Source organism: Arvicanthis niloticus, chromosome 1 (assembly GCF_011762505.2).
Source record: "Arvicanthis niloticus isolate mArvNil1 chromosome 1, mArvNil1.pat.X, whole genome shotgun sequence".
Taxonomy (NCBI): Eukaryota; Metazoa; Chordata; class Mammalia; order Rodentia; family Muridae; genus Arvicanthis; species Arvicanthis niloticus.
The window spans coordinates 93002469-93025508 of record NC_047658.1 but is presented as its reverse complement, the minus strand read 5'-3'; the positions used below and the strand labels follow the sequence as shown (position 1 = coordinate 93025508).

At 51.6% G+C, this 23040-nt stretch overlaps 2 protein-coding genes across 4 annotated transcripts in view; one reads left to right on the top strand and one right to left on the bottom strand.

Annotated features, from left to right (window-relative positions):
* Gsg1l (GSG1 like) overlaps positions 1–14635 on the top strand; it is a 194733-nt gene extending 180098 nt beyond the window's left edge. For all 3 annotated transcript variants that reach the window (XM_034513676.2, XM_076942353.1, XM_076942363.1), the window contains 2 exons: positions 441–511; positions 11889–14635. In XM_034513676.2, coding sequence (XP_034369567.1) covers positions 441–511; positions 11889–11986 — 169 coding nt within the window. In that variant the 3' untranslated portion in view covers positions 11987–14635. The remainder of the gene's footprint in view (positions 1–440; positions 512–11888) is intronic.
* A 3648-nt stretch (positions 14636–18283) lies between these two features.
* The window catches only part of Katnip (katanin interacting protein), a 137490-nt gene continuing 132733 nt past the window's right edge, over positions 18284–23040 (bottom strand). Inside the window, exons 24-28 of the mRNA XM_076928420.1 lie at positions 22395–22534; positions 20943–21044; positions 20247–20407; positions 20076–20164; positions 18284–19633 (exon numbers count right to left, since the gene is read on the bottom strand). Coding sequence (XP_076784535.1) covers positions 19575–19633; positions 20076–20164; positions 20247–20407; positions 20943–21044; positions 22395–22534 — 551 coding nt within the window. The 3' untranslated portion in view covers positions 18284–19574. The remainder of the gene's footprint in view (positions 19634–20075; positions 20165–20246; positions 20408–20942; positions 21045–22394; positions 22535–23040) is intronic.

Sequence of the window (23040 nt, the reverse complement as noted above, 5' to 3'; positions counted from 1 at the left end):
CCCACATGGGGTTTAAAACTCCTAATGGGTAACTTCTAGCAATAGCCAAGTTGGACCCACAAGCAACTTTCTGACAGGAATTAATTTTATTTATATATGTGTGTAGCACATCCCCCTTTGTCCCTGTCTCCTCTTCCCTTCCCTCTCTATCCTCTTCCTCTTTTCCTCTTCGTGTGTGTGTGTGTGTGTGTGTGTGTGTGTGTGTGTGTGTGTAAGCCCTGGCCATGTGGATGGTTGCTGATTGCTTTGCAACCCAATTGTCCCTTGAATACCTCAGTTTCTTTTCCATAAATGGGAAAAGTGGTACCCATATCTCGGGGTGTGGGCCACAGATAGAAAGCTACATTGAAAGTTGGCATGGTGCTTCTCTATGCCTGGGTACCCTTTGCTCTGCCTGCCTTCTCATTCCAGCCTTGCGGGTTTCTTTTGTTTGTTTCCAGGATTGAGAAGGGGGACGTGAGTGAAGAGGAAGACTTCCGTCTTGCCTGCCGTCACGAGAGATACCCCACCCGTAAGTGCTTACGTGGTGGACAGGAAGCTGTACCAGCAGTCTGCCCCAGACACACACTACAGACAGGAAGCAGAGTCTGGCAGCTCCAGGCCTGGCCCAGCTTTACCAGTGGCCTTTGAGATCAGCCCTGGGTGGGATCCACCAGGGCAGGGAGAACATTGGACAGATTAGGTTGGAGGCTCTGAGCGAATTCACGTGACCTGCCTCACTCTGACGGACACATTAGGAAGGATGCAGGGCAGCCATGAGAACAAGTGTCAGCTCCAGCCGCCAAAGGGAGGCAGAGCTGAGAGTGTTTCACACATCAGAAAGGAGGGAGCTGCCAAAGAAGGCAGGTGAGGCAGTTACGTCTCAGTGAGCGGCTTTCCCCTGCCAGCTCCATTCCATATGGATGCTTTTCAGTCTTCCATGACTCCCTAACTCCTAACGCCCACAGGCAGGAAGCTTAGCAGGTAAGTGAATTAAGCTTCAGAGAGGTAGAGCAACTTACCCTAGGTCACATATCCTTGCTAGTTAACACGGACCTCTGCTCTGGAGGCTTCAGTCTATACCTGAGTCTCTATGCTTGAAGCCCAGGAGTGTTGGGAGCCGAATGTAAAGCCTGAGCCCCCTACCCTCAGTGCTCTCTGTCTCTATGTATTTACACGTCTATGTATGTATCTATGTATGTATGTGCTCATCTGTCTCTGTATCCATGTGTCTGTCTGCCTGCTTGTCTGTCTATATATCCTGTCATCTATATATCTGTCACCTCTCATCTATCTCTCCATTTATTATCTATCATCTATCTATCTTCCGTTAGAGTCTCTGTCTGCCTCATCTGTAGGTCTCTGTTGACCTTTCTGTCCTTGTCTCTTGCCTCTCTGTCCATGCACATGCCTCTGTGGTGAGCTCAGGGTCGGGGTAGAGAAAGGGCTATGCTAGCTGCAGGCAGGCCAGCCTGGAAGCCCCTGTTTCCTGGGGAATGTGAGGGTAGCTTGAATGTGACCATGTGGAAGCATAGATTTGGGAACTTTCTGATAGCACGATGGCACTGTCAGAGTGGATCAGATTGGGCTCCTCTGGGATCAGACCCCAACACAACTCACACACACACACACACACACACACACACACAGAGTCTTTCTCACACACATACACTCAAACACACAGAGTCTCTCTCATACATACAGTCTCACATACATACACACTCCTATACATATAACTCACACTCACATACACACACTCTTTCACATAGTTACATACACTTTCACATATACTCTCACACTCATACACATGGTCTCTCTTCCACTCATACACACAATCTCATACACTCGCATATATACACACTCATACACACAGTCTCTCTCACACATACACACATTCTCACATACATACACACTTTTACACATACACACATATACAGTCTCTCTTAAACACTTACTCTCATACAGACAGACATACACACATTCTCACATATACTCTGACATATATTCACATAACTCACACACACATACACACTGTCTCTCTTACACTCACACACTCAAACATACTTTCACACACATACATGCTCTCTCTCTCTCTCTCTCTCTCTCTCTCTCTCTCTCACACACACACACACACACACACACACTCTCACAATAACAATAACAGGCTGTGTCCACTGAACTTCGTTTTGCTTAGGGGATCCAGACATCACAAGCCGGCATGGGGATGGGACTCAAGGAAGAGGTGGACGATGAGTTCTACCTGAGAACATCAGGGCAGTGACACTGTACTGTCCCAGCTGTGACAGGAACGCTCCAGGTCACTGGTGGGGGCGACCAGAGTGTGGAGCCATGATGTCACTAGCTGGCACTCAGCAGGTGTGCCCCCATGATCTCACATGTGAGAGCAAGAGCAGGGAGAGAGGAGCCTTGGGGTCACACAGAACTTCTACAGGAGTCTTCAAAGGTGTGTGTCACCACCAATGGGAGAGTTTGGTAAGAGGCTTCAAGGCTTGGCAGGTGTTGAGTCTGGGGGCCATAGGGCATCTCTGAGATAGACGGTGGATGGAAGGAGATCACAAGCCCATAGGAGGGATGTGGACTGGATGGCTGGTGCTGAGAGACTACAAGATCATCTCTGGAGAAGGGCAGGTGCAGGGAGCTGTGCCCAAGGGCTCCAAGGAGCCAGTAAGGAAGGCTTTCTCCATCCTGGCTTCACAGGAGAGAAAAGAGTCTCAGTTCCCAAGCACCCCTGTTCAGTGCCCTCCATTAGGGCAGAGAGTAGAGATGGCTGTACTCCTGTGGCTTCTGGGGACCACCAGGAGTCCTGAGGATGGGTGCCTGTGTCAAAGCAGGGAAGGAATTTGTTTCTCTAAAGAGGCCATTTCTATGATGCATGAGAGGAATTCATTTGTTCTTTCACCCATCCATACATCCATCCATACATCCGCCCACTCACCTACCCACCCATTCACCCACCCACCCACCCACCCACCCATCCATCTACTCATCCATCCACTCACCCACCCATCCATCCATCCATCCATCCACCACTCATCCATTTACCCATCCATCCATCCATCCATACATCCATCCATCCATACATCCATCCATGTACCCATCCATCCATCCACCCACCCACCCATCTATCCGCCTACCCATCCACCTACCCATCCATTTATCCATCCACCCATGCACCCATCCATCTACTCATCTACCCACCCACCCATCCATCCATTCACTCTCTTATTTCCTCACTCATTCATTCATCCCTACTCATGGACACCTCTGGGCCCCAGAAGCAGAGTGACAGGCAAGGCCAACTGTAGGACCTTGATAAGTGTTCATGCCTGTAGGACATCAAGGCCCATTCTGTTACTTACAGTGTGGCAAGAGCATGGTGGAGTCCCCACTAGCCAGAGACATCAGGGCGTGGCACCTTATCTAGGGCACAGTACAGGGGCTAGAGAGGATGAGCTCACTCATTCACTGAGTCAGTTCAGCTGGTGAAAGACAGGACAAGGAATCCTAGAAGGCCAAGAATAGCTCTGGCCAGACATGGTGGCACATTCCTGTCATCCCAGTAATGTGGGATGTACCTCCCAGGTCAAGGTAGGAAGATCATAAATTTGAAGCCAGCCTGGATTGCATGGTGAGACCCTGTCTTAGTAAACTAAAAGACTGGGCTTATCCAATGTCATATAGTCAGGCAGTAACAGAGGGGATGTAGGCTCAGTAGTGCAGAGGAACTGTCTATGTGGATCCATCTCCCCAGGCTGGGTCCTGAGGATGGGAAACCAGCAAGAGTAGAGAGCTAACAGCCTAGAGAAGCAGCCAGTCCCCAGGAACCCGGCCTCTTAGCGGCTGTGGGGTTGATGCCCAGAAAATATTTTGGAACCGCCTGGGCGAGTTTTGCAATATTTCCTCATGAAGCAGCTGCTCAGATCCTGCCAGGCACAGCTTGCCGGCAGGAGGCATGGGGGAGGAGGGTGTCAGGGAGCCACATTATTAAACACTTGCTGTGTGCGCTCTGCAAAGCTCCTGCCTGCTAGCTCTTTGATGGCTGATCCGGACGCAAGAAGGAAGAATTACCAGGCAACTTTGCTGAGCAGAGACCTCACTTAATCCAGTTTGCAACGAAACCCAGGTTGGCACTGTAAATGTTTCTGTTCACCAAGGGCTCCAGCTCATGCCCCAAGACCCTGGCCTCACCATCTTCCTCTCTCTTGCCACTTTAGGCAGCAGCTACACCATGTTTAAGCTCTTTCACTTCCTGGGACCTTTGCACTTGCGGGATGCCCTCTCTAAAGCCTTGTGCCGTTTGCTTTGTTTCCTCAGCTGTGGACTGGTTTCCCAGGTGCTATGTTCTTTCCTTTCCAGCGTCTGACCCTCCCTGACTCACCATGTTATTATGCCCCTGTAATCCATTTCTCTCATCTCTCTGATAAGCACCTTGTCCATCTTGTCCGTGTCTCTAGCCCAAGCACCAGTTCAGTAAGTACCACACAGTTGGTGCTCAGCTGTTGCCTCTGCATCTCTGAGCATCTCCCACAACTTCCTCCCAGAGCAGCTACTCTGACATGAAGAGTTATATAAACTTTCTTTCACTTCTAACTACTGCCAAAGTTGCTATTTCTCCCCTGGTCCTTCTATGATCTGATTCTGCCACAGTTTCTTGCTCTGAGGACAGTCTGCCTTTGAGATCTGCCTTTGGGGCTTTGCAGTGCCACCAGCTAGCTTGGGAGCACATCAGATGTGACATTTGATGGAATTGATGCTGCCATCCGATCTGGGTATCTGTGTCGTCCTCTGGGGTGATTGGGGTTTGCAGCTCATGGCTCCTGTCAAGTCTGATGCCTGGGACAAGCTTTTGATTTGCCAGGTGTGTCTATGAGGCATGGCTCTGCAAGAGCCTGTCATTCTCAGGACACAGAGGCAGCTTGTGGGAGCGCTGTCTAGATGGGCTTTGGCCATAGCTGCCCCCCAGAACAGCACAACAAATTTTAAGGAAGACTTTCTGTGGGCCTAGAGCAACTTGGCATTTTGATTAGATCAAAATCAAATTCAATAGAACACTGTGAGAGTTGGTTCCGTTATTAAAATGGAAGCAGACCAGACCATATATTCAAAATAAATATCAAGGCCAATTTCCTGGGCACAAACAGGCACGCAGCTTGAAGACATCTGAGACCCTGCCATCTGGAGGTCAGGGGTCCCAGCTGGAGTTAGTGATATCACACTGGGGTGGAGAGTCGAATGGAGAATGATCTCAGTTCAAGCTGGGGTTCTGCATTTTGTTTTGAGGTAGAATTTCACTTTGTAGCCCAGGCTAGCCTCAAACTTGTAATTTTCTTGCCTCTGGCACCTAGACTGGGATGGCAGATATGTGGCTATGCTCCCAGCAGGCTTCTGTGTTTGAAACAAGTTGCCTGTGCCCTTGAGGCCCACTGGTCACAGAGCCAGTTCAGAGCGGTTCCTGCCTGCAGCAGTCTGCCTTGGTCATAGGCTGGGCTACTCAGCAACGTGAAGGTGGAAGTTGATGCTTCTTGGGCCAATCTCCTTGGCCATCTTTTTGAGAAATGAGCCTGACTCCATCTTCCCAGCTTTGAAGCCAGGCCCCTCCCTGCCTGGGGCACGGGTAGCATAGCATCCCCCAGGGGCCTCTTCCCATGGCTCCTGCCTGCACTCACTCCCTCTCTTTGACCTCTGGGTTAACTTACTGATTTCTACTCTCTTCCCACCAGAGTGTTGATGTACAGGAACCTACTGTCGTTCAGTGCACCCACATAGTAGGTCCCCATGAAGTTCTGATATCGATTTAGTCCCTATGAGGTCATCAGCATTCTGTCTTGCAGCAAAGGAACTGGCTCTTGGGACTGTCACTTGGTCCAGGCCATAGTCCTGCTCAACGCTATTCATGCCTATGCTTTTCTGTTTGTCTGATTTTTGATCCAAGGCAGTAGTATTCCAGTCATGCCCGTTGCTAAGAAACACTTGGGGACTCTCATTAAATATAGGTTGCTGCAAGGCAGGGTAGCCCATGCCTGTAAGCCAAGCACAGATGAGAGGCAGATGGATTACAAATTTGAGGGCATTTTGGGTGACATAGTTGAGATGTCCAGGACCCAGGCTTGTAAGTATGATGACGATGAGTCTTGTGACAGACTCTTTAAAGCCTTAGAAACAGGATGAGTGGCCCTCTGTACCTGGATTCCCTCTGCAACTGTGTTGCTTGCCTTCCGCCAACGACAAGATTGCTGGGCATTCACACCTCCTAAAAGCTTCCCAGGGCTGCCAAGAATCTATTTTACACCTCATTCCTTCTGCCTGAAATGACCCATCCCTGCCCTCTAACAAGGCAGTAAACCGATTGCAATAGAACCTGGAGATATTGCAGAGTCCAGCTACAGAGTCTGGGAATGGCTGCTACCACCAGGTGTCCTGCACCAAGAGTGGCACATGTTATCATAAGCTACTGTCCGGTGCTGTGGTGGTGAAGGGGAGGATACGTTAGGGTTCCATGTCTGTGACAAAACACTTTACAGAAACAGCCTAAGGAAGGAATGGTCGATTCGGGCTTACAGTTTGAAAGGAGTCAATCCATGTTTGCTTGGCCCCATTGCTGTGAGCCTGGGTGAGGCAGAACATCATGGTAGACTACCCTGGTGGGGCAGAGTTGTTCCTTTAGGTGGCCAGACAGCAGAAATGGTACGGGGCTAGGCCTATATACCCTTAAATGGCTCGCGCCAGTGACCCGCTTCATTCATCCGGGCTCCATCTTTCCAGGTTTACTCCACACTATAGTCATGCAGATTTATATTTCATCAGCGAAGTCACTGGATCCATTAAGTCAGAGCCCTGGTGATGTAATAGTCCTGGAAACTCCCCCCCAGGCATCCTGATCTCCTAGGCATCTCTCAGTCTAGTGCACTGACAACTAAGATGTCATGGTGCTTGTGAGTCTAGGTGGTGTTACCTTCTCCCAGATGAGCCTCGGTCCCTCAGCTATGGACAAGTACAGCAACAAGAAGCACCTGCTTTACTGAGTGCAGATGACAAGAGTTGGTTCCAGGTGACTGGGACAGCTGTAGCAGCACTGCTGTCATCTCTCACAGCCGTGCCTGTCTCCATTCCCTCCCTAGAATCATCTAGAAGGCAGGCAGTGGTTTTCACATGTGTAATCCAGCAGTCATTATGACTGGGGACATGCTTAATAAAAGATCCAAGGACTTGGTGGTTCTGGGAAAGATGCATCAGGTAGACTCAAGTATGAAGAAAAGACCAGAGTCAGTGAAGGTTCAGAGGCCCAGGGTCCCAGGCAGCCAGACAAACCCACCCTCCTCAGACCGCATCCTCTCTTTCTCAGGTGGGTCCACTTAAGCCTGGTCCTTGTCTTGAATCCATATCACGTATTCACTCAACAAATATATGCCATCAGCATGGGGCCAGTAGTTGGGAGTCTGCTGCGATCCCAGTGGCGCTGGCCTCTGTCCTCCTATGACATGCAGCCTAAAAGGAGAGACAAGGAGGACACTGATATTGCCATTGCCATGGTGCATCTAAAGTCCTTCATGCTACATAGAGGTATATGGAGAATTAGGGGCCACGCCGATGTTGGGCCATCTGGAACATCATAGTATCTCTAGCTACTGGGTTCCCAAAGCTAGGTGCCTCAACACCAGCCTTAATTCCTTTCTCCATCACCCCCCACGTATTCTGTGTCTGTCTGTCTTTTTCTCTATCTTTCCTTCTCTGTCTTTCCTTTACAAGGGGTCTCATGTAGCCTGGCTAGGATGACCTCAAACTCTCTGGGCAGCCAAGAATGACCTTGAACTTCTGATCCTCCTGTTTCTACCTCCAGAGAGATGGAATTACAGATGTGTATCACCATATCCAGTTGACAAGGTGTTAGGGATTGAACTCAGCAAGCAATCTGTCAACCTCCAATCCTTGTTCTGGGCAAGTCAGTTCCCTTCTGAGTGCCTCAGTTTCCCCACAAACACATTCACGGCAGCACTGACATTCTTGATCTTGAAGGGCCTCCCCATTCTGTAAGAGCAGAAATAGGCTAATCCCTTGAGCAAGTCCTGCGACAGGCTGCTGGACCTTTGTTCACTCAGGAAAGATCAGGACAGAGTGTGGCACAGATGGACTGGGCCCTTAGGCTAGCGCTGGTCAGATATTATGTGTGTCCATGTTTTGATATCAATTTAAAAGAGAGGGTCTGGGTGTGATGGAGCAGGCCTGTAACCCAACACTCAGGAGCTGAGGCAGGAGGATCCTTAGGTTGGAGCCAGCCTCTCAGCACAGTGAGGCCCTGTCTCAAAAACAAACAAAAAGAAAGACAATTAAAAGTAATGAAAAATCATTTTTCTAGAGCCTTGTACACACCAAGGCTCTCTAAGCTTAGGGGAAGGGGAGGGTCTAAGGGGAAATTAAAACTCCATGTTACCAACCCTCCCAGTGGGGCTTGAGCCAATTTCTTTCTGACTAAGAACCTGTGTTTCCCCATCTGTGAAGAGAGGCATTGAGCCCAGTCCTATCGAACACTTGTACTTTGTTATTTCGACACCGTCCAGAGACCAGGTCTAAAGGGCCTCAGTGCAGGGCCACGCTGGGCTTTCCGACTCCTGTGTCTCACCTCTATCTGTTCAGGCTCAGAGAGCTGAAGCTGCCTGTCAAAAGACACACAGCTTTACAAATGTACATGGGGCTGAGAGTATGTCTCAGTTGGCAAAGTACTTGCTATATAAACATAAGGCCTACCATGGACACCCAGCACCCTGGCTGAAAATAGAAAAATCCAGGTATGGGGCTGGGCTTGTGAGCTCAGTACTGGGCAAGGGACTGGAAAAAAGCTCTGGACTCACTGGCTGCCATCCAAGATCTGGTGAGCTCCAGGCTTCATCACACACAAACACACACACACACACACACACACACACACAGAGAGAGAGAGAGAGAGAGAGAGAGAGAGAGAGAGTCAAGTATGTGCATCCACACACAAACACACACATACACATGGGCACACACACAAACACACACATACACATGGGCATACACACATAAACACATACATACACATGGGCACACACACAAACACACACACAGAGTCAAGTATGTGCACCCACACATGAACACACATATACGCATGAGCACACACACATATTCAGGCTTCTGTACCCACTCACACAAATACACCTTCCACATGTGATAACACATGCACATGCACCCACACATGTAAACACACACATACACACATGTCATATAGCATGTGTGTGACAGAGCACAGAGTTGAACCTCTATCAGACCTAAGTATAGTTTTACCTCCTTAGCCATTATCAGAAGATGGGGATGGAGGGGCTAGACAGAAGGCTGCTGTGCCATACACAAGTAGGAGGATAGAGTGGTGGGAGGAGATCACCCCAAGTTCGGCAATCCCCATTCCCTCTTCTTGGCTTCATTTCTTAAGAAAATATCAGCTTAGGACTTGCTTGGACCAGGCAAAGTGGAGTGGGTTGTAGGCTCCCATCTGGGCATGCAGATGGCCCCACCCCAGGTAAGTTGCTCTAAAGGGCAGGGGTAGGGATGGGGCCAGGATCAGGGAGAGACCTTCACCCAGGGCCCTTCAGTGTTTCCCAGGAGAGAGAGTACAAGAGAGATGTGGGTGGGGAGTAGAGGGCAAGATTCAGTGATGCATCAGAGGGTATTTCCAGCTGGAAGACAGGGTATGTGAAGCCACAGGACAGAGTCCACAAAGACAGGCTGGAAAACAGCCAGGCAGCACCAGCGGCCTCCCTTGGGCCAAGTCGGCCTTTGTGGCCTATACTATTGCTGAACATATTTTAAACACTGTAATTCTTGTTATTTAAAGCTGAATGGTTTTAGTTTGAAATCCAAAATTTCAGCATCTCTGAACCTTCTGGAAGATCTGAACTCAGATTCCCTATGGTAAATGTTGGTTGGAGTGGAGCTGCCTGGTTTTGTCCCCACTTGTGACATGTACTTGGGTCTAGAAGCAATGCTGAGCTGGGATTCCCAAATCCAACAAGGCCTCTCTGGCTGCTGATGTCCTCCGTGAAGAGACCAGGAGAGAAGGCGGGTGGGTGGAGGGCCTTTGCGGGGCTGTTGGGACATAATGCCAATGGATCTGTTCCCCGAGTACCTTCTAAGAGGCGAGAGAGGGGAGTCCCAGTCTGTGGTGGGGTGGCCACCCAGAGCAAGGGGTCAGGAAGCCTCATTATATCTCTAGGAGTGAGGTAGATTCTGCCTGATTGTCCTTACACACACACACACACACACACACACACACACACACACACACACACACACACACAACCACTTTCTCTGTTCCCATTTGCAGTTTTGCCTACTGACTCCTGTGAGAGCAGCTACAGTCATTTCTAAATACTCATTTAGAAAAATAGTCAAACCTTTCTATGCACCAAATATTTGCTTCTCATTAAGGGGTGGGGGGGGTGGGGGCAAACACCTTTATTTCAGCAACAAGCCCATCCAAAGACTGTAACTGTTTTGGTAGCTGGGGCCAAAACAAATGTTCCTCCCCCAAGGCCAAATGATTCCAGAATGTTTGCAAAATGTTTTTCACTCCTTTAAAAATACAGCAAAATGTACAAAAGCACTACCATTAAAGGATATTAAAAACAGAAGGGGAGAAAAGCCAAAAGAACAAAATGACACACATCTTGTGCGCCTCTCAACTTCTGCATCCAGAAAGCTGCTCTTAGTAGCTGGTCCCATGGGGATGGAGGGGCAGTGAGCTCTCTGTCCTGAGAGGTATGCAAGTATTAGAGGTGTGCTCAGAATCTCATGCTGATGGGCTCTCTCTGAGCTGTCTGACACCAAAGGATATCATAGTCACTGGAGCGCAGAGCAGAAAGTACAACTTCTCTTGATGGAGAAGGTTGGAATCAGGAAGTGTTGACCCATCTAACTCCATATGGCTGCCATGCTGGCCCAGCTGCCGATCTGTGGTTTGCCTCTGTCCCGCTTATATTATAGGGAGACAGAATTTTGGTCAGGCAGGTGGGGAATAATGTCAGGGCAGGCAGGCTCCCCATCAGGGGGTAGTTTATGCTCAGTCTAGAAGGCTCCACTGGACAGCAGGTATTGGGACACTTAAAGTGGTCCCCAACAAGTGACAGGATTGGCTTGGGCATATCAAAGAAACTTTGAAGAGATACAGAGGAAAGATGGGGTAGATCCAAGAACTAATAGAGTACAGGAAGGAGCGTGTGGGATGGGGAGGGGTTTATGTTCTTCAGCTTGCCAGGTCCCTTAAGAGCAGGGCTATGGGCAGTGAGCAGCTTTGGGTGGGGACAATGTACGAAAGGTCACCTTGGGCTCACTGATAAACACACACTATTGGGGTGGGGCATAAAAACCTAGGTGTGTGAGGTGCCTGGCTCTGAGGTAGATGGAAAGGCTGAGAGATGGTAGGGAAAGGGGCAGGCTGGGTGGCTGGATGGCTGGGTGGGTGTTTGGTAAATGGGGGGGGGGGGGAGCGGACTCAGTAAATCTGCTGGGAGGAGGGTTAAAGGAGATGTTGAGGGGTGTTGATTAGGGTGAGTGACTAGGGGTGGGTGGTCACTCTGGTATGCGCTATTGAGCCTGTGGGCACATAGGCACAGGGGTGGGGGCTGGCGGGTGGGAGGGGCACAAGTGGGTTTGGGTCGTGGGTGAGGGCTGGTGGAACCCTGCTGGGTTGGTTAGTGGCTGGCACTGAGCACTGGCTGCGGTTCCATATGCTGATGAGTCCGTGGATGGTGGTGGACAGTGACGTGTGGTGGTTTGCCAGGAGCAGGTGGAAGCATGCCGAGGCTCGGCCAGAGGTCAAAGTGGTATGGGTGGAAGAAAGCCACTGTCAGCAGCAGTTGCCTTATCTCTTTCAGGGCACCAGCCACACATGGGAGACTCCTGGCCACGGAGCTCAGCTCACGAGGCAGCAGAGCTAAACCGTCAGTGCTGGGTCCTGGGGCACTGGGTGTGATGTGCTCCAAGTGTCCCTGCCTTCCTGCCATCACTGGCACAACACCCCTCCCACAGAACATGGAAGCCTGGTCTCTGTGCTGTGGACTCAGCTCTCCAGTCACGGAGACACCAGGCCTAGACTGCCACCACTGCCTGGGTCTCAGGGCCCCAGAAATCGGTCAAGTAGGCCTGAGGAACTGTCCAGGTGGCACAGAGACTCAGAGACAGTGGCCACTACCACACCTAGAGCCCCACCCAGCTGGAAAGCCAGGAAGAACATGGACATTGACCACTGGATGCTGGACACCTACAACCAGTAACAAAGTCAAGCAGGTGCCAAAAGGGGCAGGGTCCTGTGGGGACAGGGAGCAGGGCTTATTGAGGGAGAGGCAGTGTCTGGGGCCACACAGCAGGCACACAGCAGGGGCTCAATAAATACTTGTTGAATCTGTTCTCTTGCTATGTATGGGCTGGCTTCCCCCAACCCCCCACTGCTATTACCTTACCCAAGAGGTGTGATCCCTGGGCATTGAGATCAGGGCCAAACTGTTGGGATGGGCTAGAGTCCATCTCAGCCTGGGGAAGATGGAGACGGGTGGGCAGAGCAGGAGGGGAAGCCAGGAGCTAGAAGCAGCACATGTGTCTAGGAACTTCAGCAATGTGACATCACCCAGACCCTGGGGATCCTTTACCCTGTGTCTAGGGCCATTTTACATAAAATCTCTGGCTCAGCTGCCTGGGAAAAAAACAATTCCTGTCTTGACTGTGAGAGCTTGGGTCCAGAGAGGGAAGTTTCTTGCTTGACATTAGAGGTGACATGCGGGACTGTGTGTTTAAATCAGAGGCACTCCCAGTTGAGCCTAACCCTGCCCTGAAGGATTGGCAGACCAAGGCAGAATGTGGTCTTCTTCACTCATCCACCCATTGCCCAGCCATGACCCAGCATCCCGTTAGCCAACCATTTAGCCAGCATTCAGCCACTGTCATTTACCCCAGCCACTCATCTATACACAATCCATCCACTCACCATCCACTCACCCATCATCCACCCATCATTTACCTACCCACCCATCCATGTATCATGACCATTTAAACAACATCCATCCATCCATCCACCCACTCATATGTGGGTCATCAATCTAATCACTCACCTATTTAGAAGCATGTAGCCACTCATCACCTATCTAACCATCCATCCATCCATCCATCCATCCAGCCAGCCAGCCAGCCAGCCAGCCAGCATCCATCCATCCATCCATCCATCCATCCATCCATCCATGCCTCAGCCATCTTTATCATCCAACTATCTATCTGTACATCTGTCTGCATACAGGTTTCATCTATTGTGCCCCTACTGTGTGCCCCTCAGTGTGGTAGGCTCTTGAGAGGGAACACTGAAGATTCCAGAGAAGCAGACAAGGGATGAAATGGGAGGTGACAGTTCAGTGTATGAGTGCTGGGTGTGGTACCCGCTCTGGAGTCAGACTGCCTAGCATCAGATCCTGTCTCCTCAGCCCTGGTGGCCTTACCCTGTAGATGGGACTCTTCACTGTACCTACCTCTTATAGCTGCTAGGGGTTTGTGTGTGGCACAGACTGGTGCCCATGAGCACAGGGAGCAGAGTGTGGATCATGGAAACACCCTGCCATCATGTCAACGAGGAGAGTTGGGGCCATGGGGCTGAAGCAGTGCCTGTTGGAGATCACCTGAAGGATTGATGATCAAGGAAATGATATGCAAGCCATCTTGCTGATGTCAGGTTGTAGAAGGAAGGACAGGACAAGAGAGGGCTTTCAAATGGCCCAAAGGCAAGCATGGAGGGGAAGGAGGTCTGTGGGGGTGGATCCAGACTGCAGAGGACTCAAAGCCTCATTGGGGACCTGTAGCTTATCCTGTAGACAGCTGGGTGCTCTGGACATGGTGGGATAGGCCAAGGTGAGGTGTGTAGTCTAGAAAGTCACCTCAGTTCCAGGCTAGAGTAGATGACAAAGCCAGGACTCCCAGGTCCTTGCAGGGCCCTAAGTGTGAGAAGAGTGTTGTGGTTGAGGAACAAGGCCCATGGAGGGTCAGGTGGCTGACTTAGGGGCCAAGAGGAGGGATTGACGTGGGAGGAGAGGGCTTAAGGTGTCTGTCCTGTGTCAGGCAGGGCACCTAGGGGCAAAGGATGAACTCCATGCTTCTGAGTACAGGCATACCTGTGCTCAACCACTCTGAGAGCACCTCTCTTTGTGTTCACACATTTGGTGTAGGGGCCTCTGGGAGAGACAAAGTTGACCTGCGCAGAGTCCTGCACAGTTGTGAGGGCACCAAAAGACCAGTATGGGGAGCTGTGGCACTGGCCTTTCACAAGTGGGAACCCCTAGGATGGGGCCTGAGCATGGTCATTGGTCTGGAATCTGACCCTGCCACCAGGAACTTTGTAGGTCTTAGTGGTCATCCAGGGGCCTTGTGAAATTGCCATGGGCCCCAGGAGGTCCAAGAAATGATTTTAGTTGCAAAACTGCTATCTATTTTAATAGCTGTGTTTATGTAAACGTGTATTAGAAAACTGTGTACGGGCGTGTCCACGCTCCAGATGCAGGCACTGCTGTGTAGAATGAACCACAATAGGCATTTCAGTAAAAAGTTTTGGCTTAAAGAAAAATACTAAATAAATAATCATGCAAGTGGTCTGTGATTGTGGTATGTAGGTGATTAGAACGGGGGTTATTGCCAGAAGAGAGGGAGGGTAGACACAGAGCCATAAGACTTCAGGTCCTCCTGGGAAACAGTTAGAACCCAGCTGTCTTCCAGTACAGCAGGAAGGCTGCTGTCCAGATAAAAGGAAGCAGTCACCTTCTTGAGGGTTGTCTTCCTGCTGGGCGCAGAAGCCACTGTACTTCCTGCCTGGAGCCACAATTGGGAGGTACCGCTTGGTCTGGGAAGGGCCACAAACCATGAGCTCAGCAGCTCTGTGTCACACCCTGAGCTGGTGCATGCCTGTCATTCTTCCCAGGTCTGGACCACATGTGGCCACTGATCTTCAGAAGCTGACCTGGGCCAGGCTGATATTTCACAGATACCATGCTAGGAAGTGCACTGTATCAGTCTTAATGTCTGTGGATGTGACACAACTCCCAGGCCTCAGCACAAAGCCTTCTCAAAGCCTGCAGGCTCCCTGATGCCTTTACCTCACATGACTGTCACCTCCTCTCTCCATGGGCAGAGGGACCCATGGCTGTCTTTCCCTGGCCAAAGCTGATGGGCAGGCCCCAGTCACTACTTCTTCCCTGGTTTGTGGCCTTGATGAGTGGTCACCCTGCCACCCCACCCCCACTACCTCATGGGGACCTGGTCACATACTCATCTCCCAGGTAATGGAAATGTCAGGTTGATTCATGGGCCTTTGCTGCCAGGCCTGATGAGAAGGCTGGCAGGAGCTGCTGCTACAAAGGAGGAAGTGAGAGCTGAACAAAGCATCCTGACCTGCACTTGGGCAGGCCTAAATGTGAATCCTGCCCTGTCTCAGTGGCTGACCCCATCTGCAAACAAGTCACTAGGAGACCAGGACACACATACACACAGAACATAGCTGTACACAGAGCTGCCACAAGGAAACAAGATGGAGAAACATACTAGTGCAGGAGGTTACCCATGTCACCCCTAACAATAAGAAAGCCACTTCAAAGAGTGAGTAGGGAAAGGTGAAAACTGTAAGGAGCCATTGAAGCCCTGGCTGAAGCGTGAGGCAGGAGACACTAGGTCAAGTGTGTGTTATACACACAGCCTGTGCAAAGGCCCTGGGGTTGAGAGTCACCCCCATGTGGGCTACATGATGCTGTGGTTGAACCTAGTGCTTGGAGCTTGGGGTAAGGGCAGACTGCCCCTGAATGGACTTCTGGGATTTGATGTGGGAGACCCTAGGACTATGCAGGATTGGAGTCCTCATGAGGGATACCTGGTTGACGGGGTCTTTTGGACAGGTAGGATCAACATGTGCTGCTGTGCTGAGGTTTCCTTTTGGCTGTGTGGGCCTAAGGACAAAGTAACCTGAGGGACTGCATCAGGCCTTGGGGGAGGTGGTGGCTTAGGCATTAGAGTCAGAGAGCTCAGAGGAGGGGTGTCTAGGAAGGGTACCTGGCAGCTGGCCTTGCTGCAGGCTGGATGTGATTCTGGACAGGCAGAGACACTGGAGGCCATAGAAGCATTGAGGGGTTCAGGCAACAGTGCTCTGGATCGAAGGATAGGGAAGGGTGTCCCCTACCTCTGTGGAAATGAGATTCTGGGTGGCGTGTGGGCTGGGAGAGGCTGAGTTCTAAGAGTCCCTGGCCTGGGCTGGTGCTCCAGGGCTCTTAGTACCCTTGTGCTGACTCATCGGTCAACTTGATCAAGCATCATCCGAGGGCAGGGAATAAACTGAGAAATTGTCTCCATAAGATTGGGCTGTGGGCAAGTCTATAGCGGTTGCTGCACAAGAGCCCAGCCCATTGTCAGAGGTCCCACCCCTGGGCAGGTGGTACTAGCTGAATAAGAAAGCAGGCTGAGAAAGCTGTGAGGAAGCAACCAGTAAGCAGCACCCCTCTGTGGCTTCTCCGTGAGTTCCTGTCTCCAGGTTCCTGCCAGTTTGAGTTCTTGGCTTGGCTTCTCTCAGTGGGCTGTGACTCTGGATATGTAAGCTAAATAAACTCTTTCCTTCACAAGCTGCTTCTGGTCATGGTGTTTCATCATAGCAACAGAAACTAAGACAACCCACAACTGCTAGACAGCTCTACCCAGGCCACTGTGTATAGGACTCAGGACAGAGGTACATCACTGCCATGAGGAAAAGCCAGTCTTCTGCACTGGGGATTCCACTGTAGACAGATAGGTCACTATAGGGGTTTGCCTGTCTCTAGAGCTGCAGAGCTTCTGTCACCTGGCCAGTCCTTAGACTACTCTCCACCGAGCTCCCATACTGTCACTTTTGCTTCCTGGATGATGGTGGCCTGCTGATGGCTGTGGGTCTGGCTGAGGCGGGGAACTAGAAAGAGGCAGGGAGTAGAGGGGTCTGAGGTAGGGAGAGACCAAATGGGGATAGGGCCACCTGGGGGTGTGCCTCCCCCTTCCCTTGCTGGGTAGGGACACAGCTGGGTGAAGAGTCTCCGAACTGGTAGAAAAGAGAGCCTGCCACAAGACAGGGGTAGGAGTGGGATGTAGGTGGGGCATGGCTTTGTCTCACCAATGGCTGTAAGAAGCTTTTGGAGCAATCAACTGAGGCTGAACACAGAGGGGCAGGCAGGAGACAGGGTGGGGAGGGGCTTGTTGCCCTGGCAGAGTCTCTGTCAGTGTCACACAGCCCCAAGATTCCTGCATCCTGCTCTCAAGTCTGTGCGTTCTGAAAGGATGGTCACTAGGAGACTTAGCTGAATGCCTCCAGAGGGATGCACTATGAGACCCAAGGTCTGGATGCTGTGGCAACTCCCAGAAGGGTACTGTTGCTGTGCCCTCTGGGTAGAGAAGCCTGGGTCAGAGCCCAGACTTCATTGAGGTAACACAGACAGGGGGAACCCAGGAGAGGGTGCCTTAGGTTGGGGTATAGAGGATGGTGTACCTGTACTAGAACTCAGGTATGTCGGCTCCAGAACCACTGCACTGCATGCAGTGTGCTGGGGGAGAGCAGCTACAGTGAAGGAGGCCTGTGCCCATCACTCACAGGCCCATGGCCTAGGGGAGGGCCTCGGATTTGCTGGCAACTATTGAATTTGCTGCTGTTATAATGAAGTAAGGCTGCCTAGAGCTGCCATTATGGGGCTGTGAGCTGACCAGTTTCCAGAGAGGCCTAGAGACAACATGTGTGTGGTGTTAGGAGCATGTAGCACCTGTGATTTGGGAGACAGCCCTGGCACTAGTGGGCATGCAGCCTTGTACAAGCTCCCGGCCTGTGGCAGGTCCTCAGGGCTGGGGCTGCCCTGTGAACACTGTGGCCACAGTTCTGCTCCTTCTCATGCACTCCCTGCCTTGACCTCCTGGCTGGGAAGGACATGAAAGCCATCAGAACAAAGGGACTATGGGAACATCTGGAGAGCGCCACCCTAGGTCATCTCTACTGCCAGCCTCTCTCACACCCAGTCACTTTATATGTGACATGGATTAAATGGTTTTCTGATATCTGTTTACATGGTGGCAGGGAGATTCTATAGAGACAGTGAGACCAATGCCACGTCCCCACCTGCAGGCAGTGCAGGCTCAGCTCAGAGGGGGCGCATGCCTGAATGTTCAGCAAGCCTCCAATGTACCCTGGCTTAGGGCTGGACAACAAGGGCTTCCTGTGGCTGACAACATCCAGTGTACCATACTCTATTCTTAATAACATCTTTTATTGATTTTGTAAGAAAAAATAGACATTTGTTTGAGAGTTAATGCTTGTGCCAATGCCTTCCCTCTGAGAGTGCATGGAATATACACTTATAAACACCCACCAAGTATCTGGAGGGAGCACACCAAGGTCAGTCTTGTGTGTTCCAGAAAAATCCACCTGAGCCCACCCCCAGGAGTAGAAGCTGGATTCCTGTTAAAGCAGTGGTCCCGGCTTCCTCCTGGGAGTTGGTTTGACGGCTCTCCTGGGAAGTGTGCAGCTCATCTGGGAGTGAGCTGAGGAGCCCAGGGTGGGGGTGGGGACCCTGGAGGCTACAGAGATGATGGATTCTCATCAAAGAAGCAATCCTATCTGCATGTCAGCTGGCTCCGAATTAAAACATCTGTACAGCTGCTGGGTGTTGCTGCTTAAAAGTGTTTGTGGTTCTTGGTAGTATTAAACGTGCTGAGTTCGGCACCATGGCACTGCCCCACTGGGCCCCGAGCCAGGAAAATAACAAATTAATATTTGGAACCAGAAATTACCACTACTGAGAGGCTGATTAGGTCCCTGATCTGCACTTGTTCCATAGACGTACACAGAGTTATGGGGCTCTAGGCTGCAGGGAGAAGAGGCAGCCTGAGCCTAGGCCCTCCTAGCTCTGACTTGCAGGTAGGAGAGTGTGTGTGTGTGTGTGTGTGTGTGTGTGTGTGTGTGTGTGATGTAGGGGCTAAGGGCAGGTTTCAGCACTCACTGCACCTCACTTCCTCTCCTTGGCAGGACACATCCTTGACCCATCCTGAATCAGGTTTGGACAGAGGGCAGGGGCTACCTAGGACTAGCCCCATCAGGCTTCCAGAGGCACTGGATACAGGAGGAGCTGTAGCACAGTGGCCTCTCAGCAGCTCTGTTGCCCTTAGTGAGGAGGGCTGTGTTGGAGGGGCGTGGGTTCCATGGTCATGGTACTGAGTTCTGGGCCTGGGTCAGGGGCTGCCTAGGACTCTGGTGCCAGAGGCTCTGCTCTTATGGACCTCACAGGCGAGGCACAGAGAGGACCCAAGTGTCCCTGGCTCCAAGCAGGCAGCCCCGTGTGGCAGGAAGCAGCTATCCTGTTCTTGACCCTTTCATCTGACACCTATAGCTCCCGGGGCTGTGATTCAAGTCCCTTGTCCCTCCATGCTCTTCCAGCCCTTGGGGTCCCAGCTGGCCAACCCTGAAGTCTGAGGGACGTGGGTGCTGCTCAGGGCTGGTGATAGAGCCTAGCCAGGCGAAGAGGCTCTCCCTCCTGCTCCAGTCAGCACCGCCAACGCCTTGAGGTCTCCTTCTCACGTATGCAGGTTTTGGGGCGTAAGGCTGTGGAAACAGGGCACAGGAGGTGTGAGTTACACTGCCCTTGAGAACAACTATATACCTGGCTGGCCATTCAGATAGGTGGAGACCTGGCTAGCCTAAATTCTGGGCACCCTGTGTAACCCATCTCATGCATTGAGTGGGCTCCTTCATGCCATCCCCAGAGCTCTTGCCTGTATTACCATCATAGTACCGTTAGGACTGAGCTCAAATGCCACCTGCCCCAGGGAGCCCTCCACTTGTATCCTTTCCTGTTTTCCCTCAGTGTGCCTTGCCTTCTCTCCTGGCCACAGGGAAGCTTGTAGACAAAAGCTGCTTGCCACTCTGGGACAAGAGTGAAAGGAAAGAGGTTTTAGGTAGGTAGGGCAAGGCCAGTGTACTCGGCTTCCTCTCCATCTAGATCAAGCCTCTGACAGGGATGCCAGGGCAGAGAGATGCCACCCACCTGGGTCAGCAGTGCCTGGCTTCCTCCTCGAGGTAGTGATGACCTGGTTTTCATTCATCATTTGTATGTCCTGGTCTTCCTCTGGCTTACTGCAGGAGGCGAGAGAAGGCTCATCAGCCTCCAGACCATGTCCCTGCCGTCCGTCCTCACTGGGGCTGGTCCGGGGCATACCTGAAGATGGTGTGTTTTTCCTGGTGACAGAAGTCAGTGTCCTCAGCAAAAAGGATGGTGTGGTGGGGCACAGTAGGCTCACATGTGGGCAGGATGCCCCCAACCAGGTGGCTCACCATGGCGAGAATGCCATTGTACACGAGTAAGTCATCCACCAGCAGCTAAGAGACAGAGTAAGAATGAAGCCCAGGCCCCTTCCCACATTTACCACAACCCCAGCAACGCAACCCTCTGCTGTTCCAAACCCAAGCTTCTTTGAAGTCCCATGTTGACAGCAGGATTCCGCCAAAAACCCCCCCCCCGCCCCCCCTCAGCATGAAGGGCATGTGCTGTCAGCTTGGGCTGCAGATTCGGAAGCTGAGGCTCCGGGACTTTCACAGCACTGGGTGAGCAAGTGTAGAGATGGAGGAAGACTCAATCTCCAGTCCCATGGCTTCTGCTCTCTCCACCTGGCCACCCAGTTGCCTCCCAAGGCTGGGTGATTCTAGAGGGAACCCTGAAAGCAACACCAAGACCAGGGCCAATTGGGTTCAGGGGTTGCTTTGGATCATTTCCAGGCCGTTTTGCTGCTCTCAGGACCAGGTACTTCCAAGGTTGTAACTGGGAACAGAAACCAAACTGCAGCAAATGATAACTGCCCCCAGCCTAATTTCCACCAAGCACAATGGTCTCCCACACCAGCTAGTGAGGACTCACGCCAAACTCCTTCACCCCTCGTTGAGGCGTTTTCGTGTAATTCCACAGTTTGATCATTGACACAGTGGTGGGCAGATCAAAAATGACATACACTCGGTTCACCTGTCGGAGAGCAAAGCTAATTAAAGCAGCTGTGTTTGGAAACAGCTGTGGGCAGAGCCAGACACCAGGGCAGGGAGCTGGGCCCCAGCTGCCAGTGGCAGCACCCTTCATGTGGGAAGCCTGGAGTTGTGGCTTCTCTTCTCCTCAAAGCCCATTTTGAGTCAAGTCACGTGTAGTTGCGTTTGGAATAAACTGCTGAGCTGGCTCTGGGAGGGCCTGCTGCCTCCCGCTGCTGTGGCCCTCATTTAAATACTGGTAGAGAATTGAGAGCAGCCAATTCTGTTCCCCAGGTCAAGCCCAGGGATAGCTTCTCCCTGCAGAAGCCAGGAACTTCTCTCCACCAAACAATGTGCATGGTTCTGACCCATTTGTCCTTTCCCAGGGTTACAGAGAAAAAGCCAGAGTCCTATGTAACCAGAACCATGGTTTCTTCTAGCCCATGTCTGCTGGGGAATTACTGAGTGACTAGCACTCAGCCCCAGATTAGCAGCAGGCTCAACATCACAAGGGGGCCACTTGGAAGGCCAAATAAAGAACTAAGTGGGCTAGCCTGTGGCATGCAATGGCCTGCAAACAGTGATGGCTGGGTGGAGTCCTTCTGCTCAGACCCTTGGATTCCCACTAGGAGAATGACAGTAGCCAGAGAGCAGTGAACTCCTGCTTAGACTTCCTGAAGTCTAAGGGCCACAGGGCTGCTGTAACCCTTTGTAACAGGACCAGGCCGAGGAGTTGGCCCTGTGGTCCCTCTAAGTGGAAAATGTCCATTTTATACTCAGTTACATGAGCAGGAAAGGATCCCACCATGTTCTGAAAACAGGCTCTGGCTCTGAGGCAGGGGGTTCTGATGGCCTACACCCTCTCCTGGACCTCTCTCACTCCTCTCCGGGATAATGGATCAGGCCTGCTACAGGGTTTGAGAGCTTGAAAAGTCAGTCAGCATAAGAATAGATGGCATGACCGACTGGGGCTATAGGGAGGGCAAGGTGGCTACACTGTGGCCGTGGGTAGTGATGTAAGGAACTGAGACAGGGGACATGAGGACAGTGCCAGGGTGGAGTGGGCTGAAGAGGGCCTTGACAAAAAGAGACAGCAAGATGCACATGAGGCCAGTGGGTCCCTGTCCTCCAGCACCTGTACACCTGACTCCAGGGTTCCGGGTGCTCCTCACACATCTGGTACCTGGTACCTTTAAGGGTAAAGTTCACAGAATGAGAGAAGGGACTATAGGCCTGGAAGGGCTATACCCACAGCTGTTAGCCACAGCCGCCCCTCTCTGATGGTTCCCAAGGGTTTCAGCTGTCACTGGACCCAAGGGCAGGTGCCTGTCCAACCCCAGGGCCAGGTACCCACCAGGCCAGGCAGGATGGGGGCCAACCACATGTGCCTGCCATCACTGGTGTCATTGACTTGGTCGATAAGCTTGTCAGGGGTTCTCACATCCCCACATACACCCTCTAGTGCATTCACACTGTCCGGGAAGGCAGCAATATCTGAGGTGAAGGTTAAGCTGTTGTAACCCAAACTCATAAGCTGTGCACAGTGTGTCACCCACAAGTGTGTTAGCTGTCAGCAGTGTGTGTCAGAGATGCTGGGCTGGTGCCCTACACTCTAGCAGTCTGGGAAATGACAGTGAAAATAAATACATTCTAAGAAAATGGGGTTGTAGCCAAGGGGAAACATCTGTGTGGGGCTAAGGGGCCAAGTTCAAAGTCAGAGGACCACAGATGGGCTAGCTGGACATAGGGTTTGCAGAAGCACAGATGGGTTGATGATGCTGCCACTGCTCTGAAGCACACACAGGTCACACCTCACTTGGGCAGGCAGGTGTGACTCTGGCAGGTCATGACCTTGTCAAGTCTGCCACCTTGACCCAACAGGAGCTAACTAGAGAAGAGACCTCAACATGCATGTGCAGAATCTGGGTCCAGCTCTGTCACTGTGACAATAAATCTCTGTCAGGAAATTTCAGGCGAGCCACTGGACCTTACTGATCCTG